Source organism: Mustela lutreola, chromosome 2 (assembly GCF_030435805.1).
Source record: "Mustela lutreola isolate mMusLut2 chromosome 2, mMusLut2.pri, whole genome shotgun sequence".
In the NCBI taxonomy this organism is placed as follows: Eukaryota; Metazoa; Chordata; class Mammalia; order Carnivora; family Mustelidae; genus Mustela; species Mustela lutreola.
Window position 1 is genome coordinate 177,226,941 of NC_081291.1, and position 21,329 is coordinate 177,248,269.

At 38.3% G+C, this 21,329-nt stretch overlaps 2 protein-coding genes across 4 annotated transcripts in view; both read right to left on the bottom strand.

The window, feature by feature from the left end:
• COL8A1 (collagen type VIII alpha 1 chain) overlaps positions 1-21,329 on the bottom strand; it is a 162,604-nt gene that overhangs the window by 55,923 nt on the left and 85,352 nt on the right. For all 3 annotated transcript variants that reach the window (XM_059164367.1, XM_059164368.1, XM_059164369.1), the window contains one exon: positions 5,718-5,838. The gene's annotated coding sequence lies outside the window, so the exon portion shown is untranslated. The remainder of the gene's footprint in view (positions 1-5,717; positions 5,839-21,329) is intronic.
• LOC131825208 (large ribosomal subunit protein uL6-like) lies at positions 3,129-3,860 on the bottom strand. Its single transcript, XM_059164371.1, has one exon. The coding sequence runs from the start codon at positions 3,805-3,807 to the stop codon at positions 3,229-3,231; it is 579 nt and encodes a 192-aa protein (XP_059020354.1). The 5' UTR covers positions 3,808-3,860; the 3' UTR covers positions 3,129-3,228.

A 21,329-nucleotide genomic window follows, 5' to 3' on the forward strand; every position in this document is an offset into this window, starting at 1 on the left:
CAAAAAAACAATAGAACAAATCAACGAAACTAGGAGCTGGTTCTTTGAAAGAATTAATAAAATTGATAAACCCCTGGCCCGACTTATCAAAAAGAAAAGAGAAAGGACCCAAATAAATAAAATCATGAATGAAAGAGGAGAGATCACAACTAACACCAAAGAAATACAAACTATTATAAGAACATACTATGAGCAACTCTACGGCAATAAATTTGACAATCTGGAAGAAATGGATGCATTCCTAGAAACATATAAACTACCACAACTGAACCAGGAAGAAATAGAAAGCCTGAACAGACCCATAACCAGTAAGGAGATTGAAACAGTCATTAAAAATCTCCAAACAAACAAAAGCCCATGGCCAGACGGCTTCCCGGGGGAATTCTACCAAACATTTAAAGAAGAACTAATTCCTATTCTCCTGAAACTGTTCCAAAAAATAGAAATGGAAGGAAAACTTCCAAACTCATTTTATGAAGCCAGCATCACCTTGATCCCAAAACCAGACAAGGATCCCACCAAAAAAGAGAGCTATAGACCAATATCCTTGATGAACACAGATGCGAAAATACTCAACAAAATACTAGCCAATAGGATTCAACAGTACATTAAAAAGATTATTCACCACGACCAAGTGGGATTTATTCCAGGGCTGCAAGGTTGGTTCAACATCCGCAAATCAGTCAATGTGATACAACACATCGATAAAAGTAAGAACAAGAACCATATGATACTCTCAATAGATGCTGAAAAAGCATTTGACAAAGTACAACATCCCTTCCTGATCAAAACTCTTCAAAGTGTAGGGATAGAGGGCACATACCTCAATATCATCAAAGCCATCTATGAAAAACCCACCGCAAATATCATTCTCAATGGAGAAAAACTGAAAGCTTTTCCGCTAAGGTCAGGAACACGGCAGGGATGTCCATTATCACCACTGCTATTCAACATCGTACTAGAGGTCCTAGCCTCAGCAATCAGACAACAAAAGGAAATTAAAGGCATCCAAATCGGCAAAGAAGAAGTCAAATTATCACTCTTCGCAGATGATATGATACTATATGTGGAAAACCCAAAAGACTCCACTCCAAAACTGCTAGAACTTAAACAGGAATTCAGTAAAGTGTCAGGATATAAAATCAATGCACAGAAATCAGTTGCATTTCTCTACACCAACAGCAAGACAGAAGAAAGAGATATTAAGGAGTCATTCCCATTTACAATTGCATCCAAAACCATAAGATACCTAGGAATAAACCTAACCAAAGAGACACAGAATCTATACTCAGAAAACTATAAAGTACTCATGAAAGAAATTGAGGAAGACACAAAGAAATGGAAAAATGTTCCATGCTCCTGGATTGGAAGAATAAATATTGTGAAAATGTCTATGCTACCTAAAGCAATCTACACATTTAATGCAATTCCTATCAAAGTACCATCCATCTTTTTCAAAGAAATGGAACAAATAATGCTAAAATTTATATGGAACCAGAAAAGACCTCGAATAGCCAAAGGGATATTGAAAAAGAAAGCCAACGTTGGTGGCATCACAATTCCGGACTTCAAGCTCTATTACAAAGCTGTCATCATCAAGACAGCATGGTACTGGCACAAAAACAGACACATAGATCAATGGAACAGAATAGAGAGCCCAGAAATAGACCCTCAAATCTATGGTCAACTAATCTTCGACAAAGCAGGAAAGAATGTCCAATGGAAAAAAGACAGCCTTTTCAATAAATGGTGCTGGGAAAATTGGACAGCCACATGCAGAAAAATGAAATTGGACCATTTCCTTACACCACACACAAAAATAGACTCAAAATGGATGAAGGACCTCAATGTACGAAAGGAATCCATCAAAATCCTTGAGGAGAACACGGGCAGCAGCCTCTTCGACCTCTGCCGCAGCAACATCTTCCTAGGAACAACGCAAAAGGCAAGGGAAGCAAGGGAAAAAATGAACTACTGGGATTTCATCAAGATCAAAAGCTTTTGCACAGCAAAGGAAACAGTTAACAAAATCAAAAGACAACTGACAGAATGGGAGAAGATATTTGCAAACGACATATCAGATAAAGGACTAGTGTCCAGAATCTATAAAGAACTTAGCAAACTCAACACCCAAAGAACAAATAATCCAATCAAGAAATGGGCAGAGGACATGAACAGACATTTCTGCAAAGAAGACATCCAAATGGCGAACAGACACATGAAAAAGTGCTCCATATCACTCGGCATCAGGGAAATACAAATCAAAACCACAATGAGATATCACCTCACACCAGTCAGAATGGCTAAAATCAACAAGTCAGGAAATGACAGATGCTGGCGAGGATGCGGAGAAAGGGGAACCCTCCTACACTGTTGGTGGGAATGCAAGCTGGTGCAGCCACTCTGGAAAACAGCATGGAGGTTCCTCAAAATGTTGAAAATAGAACTGCCCTATGACCCAGCAATTGCACTATTGGGTATTTACCCTAAAGATACAAATGTAGTGATCCAAAGGGGCACATGCACCCGAATGTTTATAGCAGCAATGTCCACAATAGCCAAACTATGGAAAGAACCTAGATGTCCATCAACAGATGAATGGATCAAGAAGATGTGGTATATATACACAATGGAATACTATGCAGCCATCAAAAGAAATGAAATCTTGCCATTTGCAACAACATGGATGGAACTAGAGCGTATCATGCTTAGCGAAATAAGTCAAGCAGAGAAAGACAACTATCATATGATCTCCCTGATATGAGGAAGTGGTGATGCAACATGGAGGCTTAATTGGGTAGAAGAAGAATAAATGAAACAAGATGGGATTGGGAGGGAGACAAACCATAAGTGACTCTTAATCTCACAAAACAAACTGAGGTTTGCCGGGGGGAGGGGGTTTGGGAGAAGGGGTTGGGATTATGGACATTGGGGAGGGCATGTGATTTGGTGAGTGCTGTGAAGTGTGTAAACCTGGTGATTCACAGACCTGTACCCCTGGGGATAAAAATATATGTTTATAAAAAATAAAAAAATAAAAAAAAAATAAAAAAATAAATGTGCTATTAAAAAAATAAATAAATAAAATGACTTTCAGCTGGTTATTTTATTTATTTATTTTTTTAAGCCACAAATCAGTATAGCTTTTATTGCATATTTAAAATATCACAAATAAGTCTGAAAAATGATCCGGCTTCTTGCTGTTTCTGCAGATGGACAACTCAGATCTTATTCATCAGCCTGCTGAACTGTTCCTTTTTCAGAAACATAGATACCATCCAAAAATTTTCTGATATCCTTGTTTTTAACAGTTGTGGCTTGCTGAATCAAAGCAGCTGAGTTCGATACAAGTTCAATGTGATTTCCTTCAAGAATTAACTCATCTTTTTGGGCTTGAGATACAGAACAAGCAACACCTGGCCTCATCCGAACCCTGTGGATGTATTTTTCACCCAAGAAATTTCGGATTTCAACAAGAGAACCATTCTCCTGAATAACAACGTTGATGGGGAAGTGAGCATACACAGACCTCATCTTGTATCGGAAGCCCAGTGTAACGCCCTTGATCATGTTCTGCACGTGACTACAGATGGTGCGAACCGTAGCCAGCTCTTTTCTGTTCCCCCACCATTTGTCAACTCGGAGCCTCTTCTTTTTCTTTCCAAGAAGACTGAGTTCTACGTTGATATGGTTGAAGTCCCTTCGCAGGGTTCCTCTGGGGCCCTTCACGATCACTGTGCGTCCCTTCAGGGTGATGTCGACATTCTCCGGGATGTCGACCGTCTGATTGCTGAGAATGGTCTTCATCCTCGCAGTAGATGCGGCAAAGAGAGAGCGTCGTTCGTCATCACGTTCTTGTAACCCTTCTGGGCCCTCGCTGGTTATTTTTATTAGAAAGTTATCACATATAAACTTTGGCCTGCCTGAGTTGATGACTATGTTGAATGAATGTAATTTTTATTTTCATTTGCTGAATCATTGCTGTTGACTATTGAATGAAATCGTTTTTTGAGTAACCTTTACATTTTATTGCTTTTGCACTCTGGTGTAAAAACAAAGCTTAATTTTTAAAAAGTCCAATAAAATGTATTTTTGATATTTCCACCATAACTTTACAAGCAATTCCTCTCCTCTACCCTATAATAACCACCTCCTGTATTTTTATGATTTAGTTCAACATTATTATTATAATTTTTTACTGGGTGAGCCCATCAATGTCCTTGGCAGCAAGATTTTGTTAGCAGAAATCCAGAAGCCGAGCCTGTAGTTGATTGCAACAATTATAACATTTCTTTGGATTGAGTTCAGAGCCTTACCCTGACATTATGAATGTAACAGAGTCATTCCTCCTTCATCAGCTTTTCCAAAATACATGATTGGTTTGAGTCCTCTAAGCTTTGCTTAAACGGACATCTATTTTTTACTCAATGGTTTTGCATTATAAATATTTTATTTGATTAACATCTGGCTTTGATGGAATCCAGCCAAAACAATTAGAGGTACCTGTAGTAAAAATGTGATACCTTAGGAAAATCATTAAAGTATTTGCATTTCTTCAAAAATTCTGAACGGATTCGTTCTAGACAGGATGTGGTCCTGTGGCATTAGCCGTAGGGTCCGATGCTATGCTTTTCTTTTTGTTCAAGTGCACCTTGAGCAAAGATGTAAAAATCTGAGGAATCTTAACTCTTTAGTCTTCAAATTACCAAATAAAATGAAATAGACTATGAAAAGCCATTGTGCTATTGAATATCAGGAAATATTGATTTGGGTATCCAAAAGTCACACTTAAGACCAGGCAATGGTAAGAACCATGGGATGGCTGCGGATACTATGAAATAATGTCTACTCGTCAGAAATGAATGGTGTTTTTCCTTTTTCCAGTCAAAGTTCAGAAGTTAATGGTGTACTTGATGTTTTAATTGTTTCAACTAAGAGATCAATCAAAGAATAAGAAATATTGGCATGTTGTTGGTTTTTAATTGTGGATATACTCAATATTATATGAATAAAGCTGCATTTGTTATATCTCACTCTGTTTCACACATCCTAGATTGTCATTAGGGAAATTTAATACATGTCACTTCAGTCATCTTAAAGGCATCATTTCTTCATTTCAGCTCATAACTCAAAACTATAAAGTATCAGCCAGACCCCCCCCCCCCAAAAGCCAACAAAACCTTGGCCCAATTAAGAGAAATTTGATAATGGTAGAAAAGCACATACAGACATGACTGGGAGATGATAAGATTATTTTAATTTTCCCATTTGCACTGGAATTATTTATTTTACAAATCTCCAGATCTTTTATTACTTAAAACCCTCTGCTGAATCATGAAAAGAAGCTTAAGTTAGCAATTTTCCTCTGCAAAATCTAGCTGCTAGCATCTGGTGAACACTTGGATACCTAGTCAGGTCCTATGGAAGTAATTATTTTAAGACTCTATTCAACATGCTTGGGCTTAAAAATCAGCTAGAATCACACTCTGCACATGTATTTTACCCTGGGGGATTTTAAAACCTGGCATTAGTGATGGTCTCCAGGCTTTTTGCGGCAGTGAAGATGTGGATGGAACATAGGAACTGCAGGTAGGCCGGATACCCCAGTGTCTGCCAATGGCTCCTGTGCTCAGGGATAGTGACTTCAGTCTGCAGTTGGCCTGTGGACCACCCAGGGCCGGGCCACTGCACCACCCACCATTGCTTCTCACACTTACATTTAGACTTGGCCAGCCTGTGGAATCAAGAACCGGTGTCCTTGCTTGTGCTTTCTTGTGGCACGCCTACAGCTGGTTTCTTTTTCTTCTCCAGATGCTGCTTCACTTTCCAGAATAGCTTCTGAGGTAGGAAAAAAGAAGATAATTCTACTCATTTGGAAGACAACAAGAAGCTGAGTAATTATCAAAGTATATTGTTTTGGGGTCAAAGGAGAAATTATATAATAAGATTGTTTAAGTACATGCTTCGGTAAAAAATATTATTTACCAAAATGTAAGTGTACATTTAGAAGATACAGAGATTCTCGTAAAGTAATTAGGAGAGAATAATTCTTTGTGTTTCTACATATACAAATATAGATTTATTTATTTTAATACATGTACTTTATAGAGGTTTTTGTCCAGATGCTCAATCTATTGTATGCCTTTATTGGTTTTCATGGTTATATTATGTGTTAAGTTCTCATTCATTTAATTCCCATTAATACAGATTTAAGATAATTTAGAAAGGATTTGGCATTTGCTACAGAGGAAGCAAATTTATGAGGAAGTAATGCCTAAGGGAGAAAAGTTAAACTTATTTAAGAAAAGTAAATTTTTCCAGCAACAGGTTTCCATCTAATTTGCATACAACAGCATTTGAGTTAGAAATTGTTCTTTGTTATTTATCAAGTCAGATCTGATAGAACTTTAATTTGGCAACACTTTCAGGTTTTCATTTAAGCTTTTGCTTTAATTTAATTAATTAAATGTGCTTTTTAAGTCATCTGTAATTTAGACTTTTTACAAATCATATGGACTTCTCTCGACATGAACTTAATTTTCAGAAATTTAACTGTGTAATAGATACTCTCTAACTTATTTTGATATATTTCACAGAGACTTGTTTAGGAAATATTCTCTGCATTTGTTTCTCAAAAAAGATTTAAACAGGAACAACTTCAGACATTTAGATAATTAAAAAGGTTTGAAAGTCATTATTGGTTGGATACATGGAGGACATGAGGAGATGGAGAGGAGAAGGGAGTTGAGGGAAATTGGAAGGGGAGGTGAACCATGAGAGACTATGGACTCTGAAAAACAACCTGAGGGTTTTGAAGGGGTGGGGGTGGGAGGTTGGGGGAACCAGGTGGTGGGTATTAGGGAGGGCACATATTGCATGGAGCACTGGGTGTGGTGCATAAACAATGAATACTGTTATGCTGAAAAGAAATTAAAAAAAAAAGAAGTAAGTGGAGAATTGGGTATCCAATTTAGAATTTCTGCAGTGTGATATATGTGATATATTCTAGAGTAGTAATAGTCAGTAAAACTTTCTGTGATAAGGGAAATGTTACGTAACTCACTATTCTCTGTGTTAGCCACTAGTTGCATATGACTACTGAGTTCTTGAAAGGTAGCTAGTATGAGTGAGGAACTGAGTTTTTGGTTTTATTTCATTTTAATAAACTTAAATGGAAAGATCTACTTGTGGCTAATGGAGACTATAGATCTAGAATTTTTTGTATTCTGTATTTAACATAAAATGAAGAAGTACTTGAATGTGTTCTAGCCGCTAAATGTCAATAAAACCTAAGTGTTCCCAAAACACAAGGCCCGGGCTCTGACTCATGTACATAGGCCTGATGGCTGGATGCACCAACACTCAGAACTTTGGCTCAACTTGTGGATGCTTAGACTCAAGTTTGGGTTCACCACAGGTAACTTGAGAACACAGACTCTAGAAAACTGCGGGATCTCAAATGATCCCTTGCAATAAAGGTCAATGATGGTAAGTGGACTCAAGGATTGACTTCCAGTTTGTTGCTGTGTAGTGTGACTGGCAGTTAACAAGGACAGGCGTGAAGGAGATACTGGCCCAACAGCTGCCTCCATGAAAAAGAAACTCTTCAGATTCACACTGGACAGGAGGAGCAGACTGATAATTCTTCTGTGCCTTTGCCCAAATTATTCCTCAATAAATATTCACAGAGCACTGCTATGTACAAGGCACAGTGCATAAATGTTGGGAAAAAAATTGAGCCCTCTGCTCTCATGGTAGTTAACTGTATTATTTTCCAGTATCTTCTTCCAAAATTCATTTTTTCCTAGATACGATGAAAATAAAACAGGAGAAAGATACACAGGATGGACAGAAATGCTGAGCATCACTATCAGGTGTGTGTCATACATCTTATTCCTTTTACATCTCTCTCTAGTTTTCATGGTTCCGCACCCAGATAGATGACAAAACCAGTTTTTGAAATGCAACTCTGGAAGCAGAGAAAATAAAAGAAAAGACCCCAATGGCATTTTTAGAACATGAGATGAGTATCATCACTTAGCATTTATTGAGTGTTTACAACATGTTTAAAATGAGTTCTTTCCTCTCTAGTAGCCAGAAGAATGTCCTTTAAAATAATTATTGCTTTTTTGTTGCTGTTATGGATAACACTTTTTTTTCTTTGCCAATTAAAACACTGTAAGAGAGTATGCTACCATCACCACTCAAAAAATAAATCAAATTATTCAATATTCAAACATGGATTGTAAGACCTGAAAAGAACTACTGGCTACATGGGCCAAAAGTAGCTCATTGTATTTTAGTTCATTTCGAAAGCGTGAGCCAGAAATGTGGCCAAGTACTAAGCATGAACTAGTTAGCTAGACTTCTTTTTTTTTCTTTGCCTCCACACAGCAACCGCATAATTAGATGTATGGTTCAACCTGCATATTTAATTGAATTTTCAAATGTGTCAGTGATGGCAATTTAAGGATGAAAAGGATTATGAATTAAATTAAGTGAATCCAGCTACAATACATAATAAAGTATCTAAAGACCTTAAAGTCATTTCTCCAAATATGTCATTTGATAATGTCCTTGATTTTGTAGACAGACACTTGGGAAATAATTTAAAGAAATGAATTACAAAGCAATGGAAAATATCACAAAGGAAAAAGAGATGAGTGATATAAATTCTTAAAAACCAGTTGCATATAAAAACATTATGGTGGGGGAGATGAACCATGAGAGACTCTGGACTCTGAAAAACAATCTGAGGGTTTTGAGGAGGCGGGGGTTGGGAAGTTGGGTGAGCCTGGTGGTGGGTATTATGCAGGGCATGTAGCATGGAGCACTGGTGTGGTGCATAAACAATGAATTCTGGAACACTGAAAAGAAATTTAAAAAATTTAAAAAAATTATGAACAAAATTAAAAGGTAGAGGGGAGTTTGCTTACTTCTTTAAGCAATTTGATACCCTCTCGAGGGTTTGAAAACATCGCCACAGATTCTTTGGTCCTTCTCTGTGTTCCCTCTCATCGAATCTGGGAGAACTAGTGACTGCTTAGACCAATAGGGTGCAGTGGAGATGTTACTATATGACCTGTGAGCTTGGCTCATATAAGGCTCATACAAGCCCAGCAACAAAGATGCTGCCTGGTTTCTAAGATGCTGTCTTTTGGAGTCCTGGGCCTCTAAGGAACACGTGTCACTCCCCCTGAGGCCATGTGGCTGGGCAGCCATGCGCTGGTGCTGCAGGTGACCAGGCCGGCAGAACTCGGTCTTCCTTCTACCCTCACCAGATCACTAAACCTATGAGTCAAGCCATTTGGGGCTCTCTAGAACAGCCGATCTGCCAGGCGAGTAAGCCATAAGAGCAGAAGAAGTAACCAGCCGAGACCCATAAAATTATGAGATAAAAATATAATGTTTGTTTGAAGCCACCGCATGTTGATATGACTTGTTATGCAGCAATAGGTAACTGGAGCATAGCCTCTTGTATGTATGGTATTTTTACAATGAAAATTTAAAAATTAAAGTGAAATATTCTCTGGGATGTTATTTGCAAAAGTTGATTAGTTAAAGGCAGTCTTAGTATTCTTCTTATATAAAGAGCTCTTACAAATCACCAAGAAAGAAATAGCAATACCATGTAGGAAAATGGACAATTAAGTGAACATAAAATCCACAAAAGAAAAATGAAAAGGCTAAGAAACATGTAAAAAATGTCCAATCTCATTAGAAAGTAAAGCAAGTGTGAATTAAGTAATAGAGTTAAAAGTTTTGTTATCAAACTGGCAAAGATAAAAAATTGTATTTAATGTTAAGTGGCAGTTTAAATGGCACAAGTTTTCTAGAAAATAAATTGATATTACATGAGTAGAGTTTTAAGAATATCCTATTCTTTGATACCACTAGAATCTAGGAATTTGGATGAGAAAGTAATCAGAAATGAAGTAAAATAACATATAAAACGTTTTTCACAGTTTATAGGAACAAAAATATAGAAACAAGCTAAATGTCAATCAGTACCATTAAAGAAACCATGTATTTTATAATACAAAATATTATTTTATTATTTAGAATAAAATTTCAAAGATATTTTGTTGATTCTGACCTAGGGATACCATATTAGAGCACAAAAATACCAGGGCTTTAAGTCACATAGACCAAACTTTGAATCACGGATTTGCCATTTACTTTGACTGGATATTTGGAAATTTGATTTATCTCTTCCCAAGTTTCAGTTTTCAGATAAGAAAAATGGGGCTAAGTAACTATACCACTGGTGGTGGTGATAATTAAAAGAGATTACTTTTGTAAAAATAAGCATAGTAGTTTCTTAATATGTGTTGTTTCTTTTCTTACAATCTGAGGCATCATCTGAGCTCCATATCCAAATTCACATTAATTCCCAGTTTACTAAAATTTCTTCCACTCTGGTTCCCTCTTTACATCGCTTTCCACCATTGTCTTGTCCTTACACGTTAGAGAAATCTCAAAAACAAAAGCAAACGCAATCCCATCAATTTTCTTGCTTACCATCCTTCAATGATTCTAGTTGCATTTAAAAAAAAAATAAAAATAAAATGTATCTATTCTTGCCCCAATCTCCACACAGCAGATGGGGTGAATGTTGGAAAAGTAAATCAGATCATGCTATTCTTCTGCTTAACCACCCAGCCCTTTGCACCCAATAGCTCCTCATAGCACTTAGAACAGACCTACACTTTTTTTCTGGCTTCCATGACCAATATGATTCCTACTTGGCCCACCTCCTGATTTTACCCCTTCTGCCCCTTATCCCTTATTCTCCAGCCACACTGGTCTTCTCCTTATAGAAAACATTTTGCTGGGCCCCACCTTCAGGCCTTTGCTCTTCCTTGTCTGAAAAGCTCTCTCCCCAGAACCATGCATAGCTGGGCCTTTCGCCACTTAAATCTCACTGTGAATATTGTTTCCTTAGAGAGGTTTCTCTTCACCATTCAACCTGAAGTCAACGGCTCATCTTCATGTATCTCTAATCTAATCTTCTTTAGTTGCAGAGTAGCAGTTTTATCGTCCTTGCTTAATTATGCATTTTTACTCATTTATAATCTGCCTCAACACCAATGCTTCCTCTCTCTCCACCCCACCTTGTGAGCAGGGAACTTGTGTGTTTCCTGCAAGGGATATTTACATCCCTTGCAACGAGAAGTAGGCCTGGCACATGGTAGGCCTTCCACAAATATTTGCTGGATGCATTGGAAATATTTCTTGTAGTTTGGAAACATAGCTTAGCAGTGCAAAAGAAACAGGATTTGACATCATTAAAAAAAAAAAGCCCAGAAATTTTAAGTTATATGGGCATTTTTTAAAGCTTTGATGGTTCTGATTAAAGTTAAGTACATTGCTTCAATTTTGAAAAAAGAAAAAACTGCAAACAAAATCATAACAGTGTAAAATTATTTCAGGAGTGTGATGAGAGCTCTCCTGTCAAATAAGATACTTTTAAAACCCTACCACCACTCAACAGGCTTCTTGCTTTGAAATGAAGGATACGCACCTCCTACCAATATTTTTACCGCTACAAGGCATGTGATTTATTTACTGGATAGGGAACAAGTCTTCGTAAAAGATCCTCTTTCAGCACTGAAAGTGTTGAAAACAGGGTTTCTGTTTTGAGGCTGGTTAAGTACAAGCCTCTAGAACGCAGAGATGTCATAAGTATCCCGTTGGGTGGACGGGAGTTAAAAATGCTCCTCTTGTCACTCAATCTGGGGATGGCAAGCCCTCAGTGGCTGGGCCTCAGTGTCAGGGACGATCACAGATTCTACAGTAATTAGATCCATTTCTATAAAATCCACGAGAAAAATCTGAATTGCTATTTATAGGTATGCCATACCATTTCAGAAAATTATATAACATTCAGACACTCAGGCGCAAGTTTGGATAAGTGTTTCAACATAGTCTGTCCTCACCAGTTTTGAATTTCCTCCACAAAGCAGGCTGGCCACATTCTTATGATTCTTGAAGAGAAAGGAAATACATGTTTATTAAACATGTCTTTTGGGCCAGTTGTACTAATTGTGTTATCTGTATGGTTTCATTTAATCCTTATAACTGTGCAAAAAATGAATAAAGGCAATGAGAAGACAGATCCTATTCTTTTACACAGTGTGGAAGAAGGTCAGTGAATCAGGAATTGGCAAATGAAGGAACGGCCTGTTCTTATCCTACTGATATTATCCCAGGGTTTAGTTCCAAATTTTTCAACACTGTGTTTTACTTTACTAATGCAGGCAGTTGTCTGGAGCAAGGTAAATGTTCATTGATTAATAATGTTATTAAATTGGGCATCTGAGTTTCTTAAAACTGTGCATCTGAATTATTTAAAAATGCCAGGGTTTAGAAAAAAACAATTGGGTGAGGCAATTTGGGGTTTCTGGAAGCTATTTTTTTTCTCTTTCTGTTTTTATTAACTTAAAATCAATTTAATTAACATATACTGTATTATTAGTTGCAGAAGTAGAGTTTAGTGATTCATCTGTTGCATACCATACCCAGTGCTCATTCCATCAGGGCCCTCTTTAATGCCCATCACCCAGTTATTCCAGTCTCTCACCTTCCTCTCCTCCAGCAACCCTCAGTTTCTTTCCCATAATTAAGAGTTCTTATGGTTTGCCTCTCTCTCTGATTTCATCTGGAAGCTATTTTTATCTTCTCATAGAGTAGTGTGTCTGATTTGATTTCAGTAATAATGTTTGGAGAACTGGAGGGTATAAGGGCTCATTTTCCTTTCTTCCCCAAGTCTTCCTTCTTTGAAGGAACGACTTCATCCTTCAGCTGATTTCTACAAAAACTTAAGCTTGTATTCCTAAGACAAAAACTAGGATTGTGAGTTCCATTTCTACTAAAATAAGATCAACTATGATTATCAACGAGTCCTGAGAAATTGGAAGAGAAAAAAACAATCTTCTGAGCTTGTACAAAGCCATTACTGAAGGTCTACTTTGCTGGATCACTGGTCTTCTTTTAAGTACATTATCATTGGAGATTTTCCTTTGTTTATAAGATCCACATTATGATCACACAGTTCAAAGAAGCCAAATCTAAATGATCTGATAGATGAAAGGATGGAAAAGATCTAAATAGCTAAAGTATATCTGAAATCTTTGGATTCTATTATTTTGGAATCAGGAAAGTAGAAGTGAGAAATTAACACTTCAATAGATGAATAAATTGAGAAATAGTGACTTTAGTTCAGAAAACTGGAGAGCTGCAGCTTCATGGGTTGAAATTGAAAATTAGGCCCTCCTCATACATCTTAAGAGGTGATATTTGACAGAAAATGGTCTGATATTTTCATTCAAGGTCATCTTTCTAATACTTTTGCAACAGATAGAAATATATTAAGTATTTCCCAGAAATTCCTCGTCCTTGCCAAGAAATTATAGCACTTTTCATATGAAGCCATTGGATAAAACTTCAGACAGGATAAAATATTGGTACTATCATGGTGACTTAAGGTGTGGTCATGTATGAAGTACACGTATGAGCTCTCCTAGCTTGAAGTCTATTTTTGGTTATCCAGATATTTGGCACTAAAGGGCACTGCTGAAATTGAACCAAAAAATACAAAGTTAGTGGATTCCTTTGTTTGGGCTAACTCTGTTATGACATCCTTGGATTCAATCATCCTGCCATTTGCATTATGGTCCATTCATATGTTTAACTATGCAATTGAGTAATTGGTAAGTTAAACACTATACCTCATCAAGTTGACCTGTGAAGCAATTTGTTTTGGGCAAGTTTAAAAAAAAAATATCTCGGGACGCCTGGGTGGCTCAGTTGGTTAAGCAGCTGCCTTCGGCTCAGGTCATGATCCCAGTGTCCTGGGATCGAGTCCCACATCGGGCTCCTTGCTCAGCAGCAAGCCTGCTTCTCCCTCTGCCTCTGCCTGCCATTCTGTCTGCCTGTGCTCGCTCTCTCTCCCTCTCTCCCTGAAGAATAAATAAATAAATAAATCTTAAAAAAAAAATTGCCATTCTTTAAAAAAAAAAAAATCTTGGGTGATTAAAATTTGACTTTGTTTTATTTCCAGTGAAAAGTTGATTTATTCTTTTAAACACTGTGGAGGGTATGTGCTATGGTGAGTGCTGTGAACTGTGTAAGCCTGACGATTCACAGACCTGTACACCTGGGACAAATAATACATTATATTTTAATAAAAATAATTAATAAAAAAGTACATTTTAAAAAAAGTTGATTTATTCTTTAAAAAAAAAAGAAGATTTTATTCATTTTTTTGAGAGAGAGAGAGAGTGAGAATATGAGCAGGGTGGGAAGGAAGCGGACTTCCTGCCAAGCAGGGAGGCTGACATGGGATTGGATCCCAGGACTCTTAGATCACGACCTGAGCCAAAGGCAGACATTTAACCAACTGAGCCACCCAGGTCCCCCCAAAGTTGATTTATTCTTTTATTTTTTTTAAGATTTTATTTATTTATTTGAGAGAGAGAGAGAGAGAGAGTGAGTAAGAGAGCACAGAGAGAGAGACAGAGAGAGCACAAGTGGGAGAAGGGGTAGAGGGAGAGGGAGAAGCAGACTCCCCTCTGAGCAAGGAGCCCGATGCAGGGCTCAATTCCAGGTCCCTGGAACCATGACCTAAGCTGAAGGTAGAGCTCAGCCAACTGAGCCACCCAGGTGACCCAAAAGTGGACTGATTCTTGTCTAACTCGAATTGATGATACTGATTGAGTAACAGCCAACTAATTAAAATCATGCCCTAAAAATATACCTTTGAAGTAAGTGTGTCTTTCTAGTCACTTGTCTTATGGAATAACCATGCTCCAAAGCATGTAGGAGGAAGCAGGAAGGAAAATATGTGTGTTTTGGGGATATGACTGAGATTCTGAAACACTCCAGAAGCTTCATAAGAAAAACAGGATGAGAACCAGACTGTCTCCGGACATCAAGATATGGCTGAGCTCCAATTTTGGTGGATAGATATTTACTTCCATGTTCTAGATGATAGGTTATTTTTGCACTTGAATGTGATGGCTCCCCTAACCGTTATATTGCTCATATTCTAAAGTCAAGTTTGGTTTCCAAGGGAGACCTCTAAAAGAAATGACTCTAAAAGAAACCATAACTCAGTGATAATAGTAACAGCTATTACTTACTGAGAATGACTTATGTGATGGGCTCTGTGCTAACTATATTTTACATATATATTGCATCATCTAATGTTCACCATGATTCTACAATAAAGCACTCTTATTATATTTAAGATTGTTTAAACCTTAAATTAACTCACATACACACACACACACACACACACACACACATTTTGAAGATTGAGTATGTTTTGCTCCCTTCTCCCTCCCTAGCCACAACAAGTGTGCCTAAAAATAATTGGTGCCTAGAGAATATTTGTTGAATTAAATGAAATGTCATTTCCTTTGCATCCCCTGAGGGAAGGGTTTTCATCAATCATTTTGCTCTTTGATGTAACTTTGAGACTCTTAGGAATGAATAGGCACAGGAAATTTTTAACGCAACTAAGAATCATGGATCAACTTGTCTCTCTCCTCTTGGGTCAGGGAGGAAGACTGGTGTTAAGTTAGGTTGGAGGGGGTTGTGCAGTAATTGATTGGTAGGAAGGAAGAATTATTAGTTATGGTGAAAATAACTTTTGTTCTTTCTGGGGTATAAGCAAAGAAGTCAGAAGGTCAAGATACTGTATGACCTTGGTAGTCTTCCATGGAGTGTCAAATATGGCAGTGGGCATTGACAGATGATGCTCTGAGCTGTGAATCCCAGCAAGACTGGGCTTATGTAACAAGGGAAAGGATGGCCGTGATAAAGGGCGAGCTTCCAAATAAACTCAATCTTGTTTTCTGTGGTTTCAGACCCTTACTTAATAGACTGTCCAGTTGTTGACTGGACCTTTGTCCACACTGCTTAATGTGGTCCCTGACACCCATTATGTCATTCGTGTACTGCATATAGGAGGATCATGGTATGACACAGACTCTTTGAATTGAGTCCTCTCTCTCCAACTTTGATTATCCCATGACGTTTACATTTTATCATTATTTTTTGGAGCATCTAGTCATGCCAGGAACCATCACCGTCAAGCACAGTCACACAGGGTCCACCTGTGTCCACGCAGCATTGTGCAAACCAAATTAAACAGACTTCATTCCTCGCCTCCAGGAGCTCACAATAAAAAACAGACAATAGAGGGGGTTAACACAATGGGGCAAATAGACGCACAGCTGTATAAACAGACAAGTACAACAAATGAGAGAATTTTGGTATGAACTGTGAGTGTAGGTGCTGTTCATACGCTGGAAATAAGGGGAAATTCTGTAAGTTGCAGAGAAGTTGCTGGAGCCTGCGTGAGGGTAAGGAAGGAGAGATGATAATAGTAGAGGAATCAGCTGCTCATGTTTCTTTCAATTAGGAGGGAAAGAAGTTTTCTTTTAGAGTGTTGGGGAGAGGTCATTTCCTCTGAAATTGTTTACTCCGGGGCACATATATCGCTATCTAGGCTAGTTTCTTCTAAGAGATTTGGTTGTAACCAGCCTAAAGAAGAAAACTAAAAATGCATTAAGCAGGGCATAGACTGCCAGAGAGATTTCATAAGGCTTCTTTCCATTGGAAACCAGATTAAAAAGAAAATAAAAGCCAGAATGTATTATACTTGTTCATTCCACTTATAACCAACTAGCACACGCCAGTTGATTTTTCAAGGAAATGATTACTTTGGGTGAGATTTTTGTTTTTTTAAGGGACAAGTTTCTTGCCATTGCCTAGCATTTACCGTCTCTGACATCGTCAGCATCGTCAGGAGTTAATCTGGATTTACAGAATTCAGCTGAAAGCGAATTCCAGGCAGGTTTCTACCTCAACCACCCTGGGCTGATAGAGATCTCTCTTCTTTTAAATATATCCAGATAGGGAATCTGAAAACCTCCCCAGGAATCTTTTCCAGGGTTCATGAAACCTTCACTGCCAATAAGATCTTTCCATCTAACTTAAATTCCTTCGGTTGTAATTTAAATTCATTTCCTCTTCTTTCCTCATTAGGAGGAGAGTACTACCCCCAGTAGTCATTCCTCTAAATACAGCTGTTGAATACCCACCTCAGGCTTCCTTCCTGGACCTAAAGGAGTTCTGTTTCAGATGTTATCTATTTATAATGTCTTCCCCCCCACCATTGGCTTCTGTTTTCTCAAGTTAAGATCCCTTAACATTATGTATTTCCATAATGATTTTGTGAGGTTCATTCTACAAACATTGGCATGTTAAGATGTCCCATTTCTGTAATTTCAATCAGATCTTATGTATTAGGTCATGAAAATCTAGAAGCACATTGGAATTTATATTGTATGCTTTCTTGGAAAGGGCGAGATGATAGTCTCAATCTATTAATGGCCGCTTCCTAGCCCTTAGCACCTCAGGCAAGCAATTTACCTCTAGATATCACAACACGGGGAATGCCTTGCCTTTTTTCACAACTATAAAATGGGGTGAACAAAATAATTTTAAAGTCTTAATCACCTTTAATGTTCCAAAAGGCTAAGATTATGTTTTAAGTAGTTCTTTGGCCAAAAAAAGGAGAGCTATTCCCCCTTAACTACCCTGATTCTTATTCACAATGGCCAATGTGCATCACCCTATTACTGATTTCTCAAGCCAGAACCTCTAGTTACTATTCAAAAAATTTTTATTACGGTATTACTTACATATGTTAACACAAGTCCTCTCGGGTACATACTCCTGCTTATATTATGCACTAATGTCAAAGGATACAAGTTTTTCCCTGTGATAAATCATTTTTCAGTTTACTACCTAAATGTTTTTGCAAGGCCACTGATATTATATATGGGTATTTTTATTAACTAGCTTCCAGTCTACTGGAAAGGAGTCTGTAATTCTCCATCTTTATCCCCATGGATATATTCCCCATCTTTTATGCCCTGTAATCTTTTAAAGCACATACAAACAAAAATGAGCATTTTGAGAATACAATGACACAGCGAGTTCCCTTTAAAAGATAATTCCTTTATTTCAAACACTTTAGTATGGAATTAAAAAAAAATTCTATTATTGAAAGAATTCTCAAAAGTAGGACATTGAAAAAATTCCATGGCAGAAATATTTTTGGGGTGGATCTCTTTCTCCAGTGATTATATACCAAGTGATCAATTTTCACTTCATTTCCTTTTAAACTTTTGCTGAACTTTGAATTAAGCATCCGAAGGCACATCAGGATTAGCCATATCACCTCCTTCAGTTAAAAATCCCAGTGTCTGCTGAAATGTTCTCAGGGATTTTAGAGTAAAGGTGGCTATTTTCTTCTGTTCTTTTGCCTTTTCAGGCTGGCCTTCCTTTGCCTCTTCTCTGGCAGACACACCTTACTTTTCCATCATTTTTTGTGTAACCTGAAAAATGTTCTTCATCAAGCCTAATGGCTAATTAAACAAGGGAAGTCTGAATTTTATCATATTCCAGATATCAAAATGGGATGAATGAAATGGTACACATTTGAGCCATTCTTTCTATTAGGAGAGTGCTAGCAATTTATTGCCTGCTTCAAACAACACATCTATCTGGGTTATAAGCCACTGCCTCCCCCACACTCTGGGCCTCACCGTGCTCCTCTGCTCAGGCCTCTCTCAGCCCTGTCCATGGAGGCTGCTGCAGTGGTGGCTTTTGTAGCAACGGAACACAAAGCAAGTGCTCTGGACTCACTGGCTGGCTGACGGGTCTTCTTAGCCGTCAGCTGACATTTCTAATGGTTCTTCTCATGTTTTGTCCCGTCTCGCACCACATAGCTGACCCTACTTGTCCCTGAGTGACATTTGTACTTTCAACCAGTAGGCGTGCCTCCTGGCTTGGTGTTCGTGTTGGTGGTGAGCAAGGGGAATGGCACGCTTGCGCTCCCCTATCTTCAGTTCTACTCCCTAAATTCTGAATGGTTTAGAGAATGCTCTCCACCACTCCTTTCATCTTGTCATTCCTTTCTTTACCTCCAGTTCCCCACCCTTGCTCCCTCCTATGTCTCCCAGCCCTCATTCCTCTCATCACTCTGGAATCAAAACATAATAGTGAGGGGGAAGTGGGGCTCAGAGAATCATCAAAAGGATTTTCCCCCTTATTTGTTTAGGTTCTCTGAAGCTCCTTACCATCCTTTTTTTTTTTTTTTTGGATCTTATTTATTTATCTGAGAAAGAGTACACCCATGTGAGAGCACAAGAGGAAGAGAGAGAAGCAGGATCCCAGGCTGAGCAGGGAGCTCGACTGAGCAGGAAGCCAAGGTGGTGCTTGATGTGCTTGTTCAATCCCAGGACCCCAGGATCATGACCTGAGCCAAAGGCAGACGCTTGACTGACCATGTGCTCCTCCTCATTATCCTTCTAAGGTCACAACTTATATGATATTTACCCCCAGTTTTCTTTTTTTTTTTTTTTTAAGATTTTATTTATTTATTTGACAGAGAGAAATCACAAGTAGACGGAGAGGCAGGCAGAGAGAGAGACAGGGAAGCAGGCTCCCTGCTGAGCAGAGAGCCCGATGCGGGACTCGATCCCAGGACCCTGAGATCATGACCTGAGCCGAAGGCAGCGGCCTAACCCACTGAGCCACCCAGGTGCCCATACCCCCAGTTTTTAATTCCAGAAACAAAGCTTGCCTTTTCTTAGCTCATAGTCCAGGACCAGATTCCAGTTTTGAACACATGCCCTGTTCTTTAATTTTCCCGAGACATTAACCAGTAACCAGCTCATTCTTCAATGATACACCAGTTCACATATGGCTCAGGGTGACGGCAAAGGATTGTTTTAATTTAGATTCTGTCAGATATTTATGCCAATTTATATGATCCATTTACATGAAAGTCTGCTTTTGGTGAATATAATTCCCTCGAAATCCCCTGCTGAAGATCTGTTAGTATTCTCCTTACGTAACATTGTCACCTTGAATTCTGATAAAGAGAATTTCAGGTTGGCTGGAGGACAACTTAGAAAGTCATCCAGAGTAATACAGTATTCATGCACATTAAAGCTTGGCATCAAGAACATGTTAAATGAAAGGTATACAGGATTCTGGAACTTTTTTGTTCCACATCTTGTCACTCACTTTCTTCCCTGAAAATTCTCCACTGACATTTAATACTACAAAATAATATGAAACATACTCTTTCTGAGGCTGAATCAACCAAGAACAATAAGTTAACTTGCCACCCTTGCTATAAACTTAGCCCAGAGAGATCAACTGACTGAATCATAATATGGTATTAGTGAGATAGCCAAGTGACAAGTTCTGTGACACGAGTAACGGATCCAATTGGATCTACTCTTGATAAGTACCACCAACCTCTGTAAGACTCAAGATAGTTTTGGTCTTAGAGATCTCTAACACAAAGATGGTAAAAAATAGGCCATAAACTATTATAATTCTAGCAATGTGGACTCACAAATATGCAAATGAATACCAAGGTTAATCTAGCTCAGGGTCACTGTTAGGACTCTGAGAACCCAGTGAAAGGGAGGAAGCCATCAGTGACAATTCTAAAGCCCACTGAAGCAGTCCCATGGCCATCAGAATCAAGTCCACATCCCTGGCACTATACTCAGCACCCTGCTGACCTCTGCAGTGTCCTTTCTCCTCTCTCCCCTCTCACTGCATCTATACTGAGCTACATACAGTTAAAGAAAGTGACCCACTCTCTCACCTTCTGGACTGACTCTATGCTGTTGCAGTATCTTCATCTGGAGTTTTGCTTTCCTGGATTTCAGTTACCCAAGGTCAACTGCAGTGCAGAAGCAGATGATCCTCTTATGTGTGTGGTCAGAAGGTCAACAGTAGCCTAATGCTATGTCACAACTGTGTCATTCACCTTATGTCATCTCATCACACAGTCATTTGGTCATCTCCATCATCACAAGAAGAAGGGTGAGTATAGTATAAGACATTTTGAGAGAGACCAAATTACAGTGTATTGTTATAATTGCTCTGGTGATTAACAATCTAGTGATTGTTAATCTCTTGCTGTGCCTAATTTATAAATTAAACTTTATCATAGGTATGTATGGGTGGGAAAAAACATAGTATATATAGAGCTCAATACTATCCACCACTTCAGGCATCCACTGAGGGTCTAGGAACATAACCCGCTTGTATAAGGGGGGACTGCTGTAATTCTAATTTCCCAGACAAACTCTGAGTTACTTTTTACATGTCAGTATGGCCGTCATTTCCTTCAGAAAGCCTTGTTTGTTCCCTTGAGTTTAAATTAGGTATTCATTATACCTCTACCCAAATGCACTATATTACCTTATCAGAGCGCTTACCCTGTA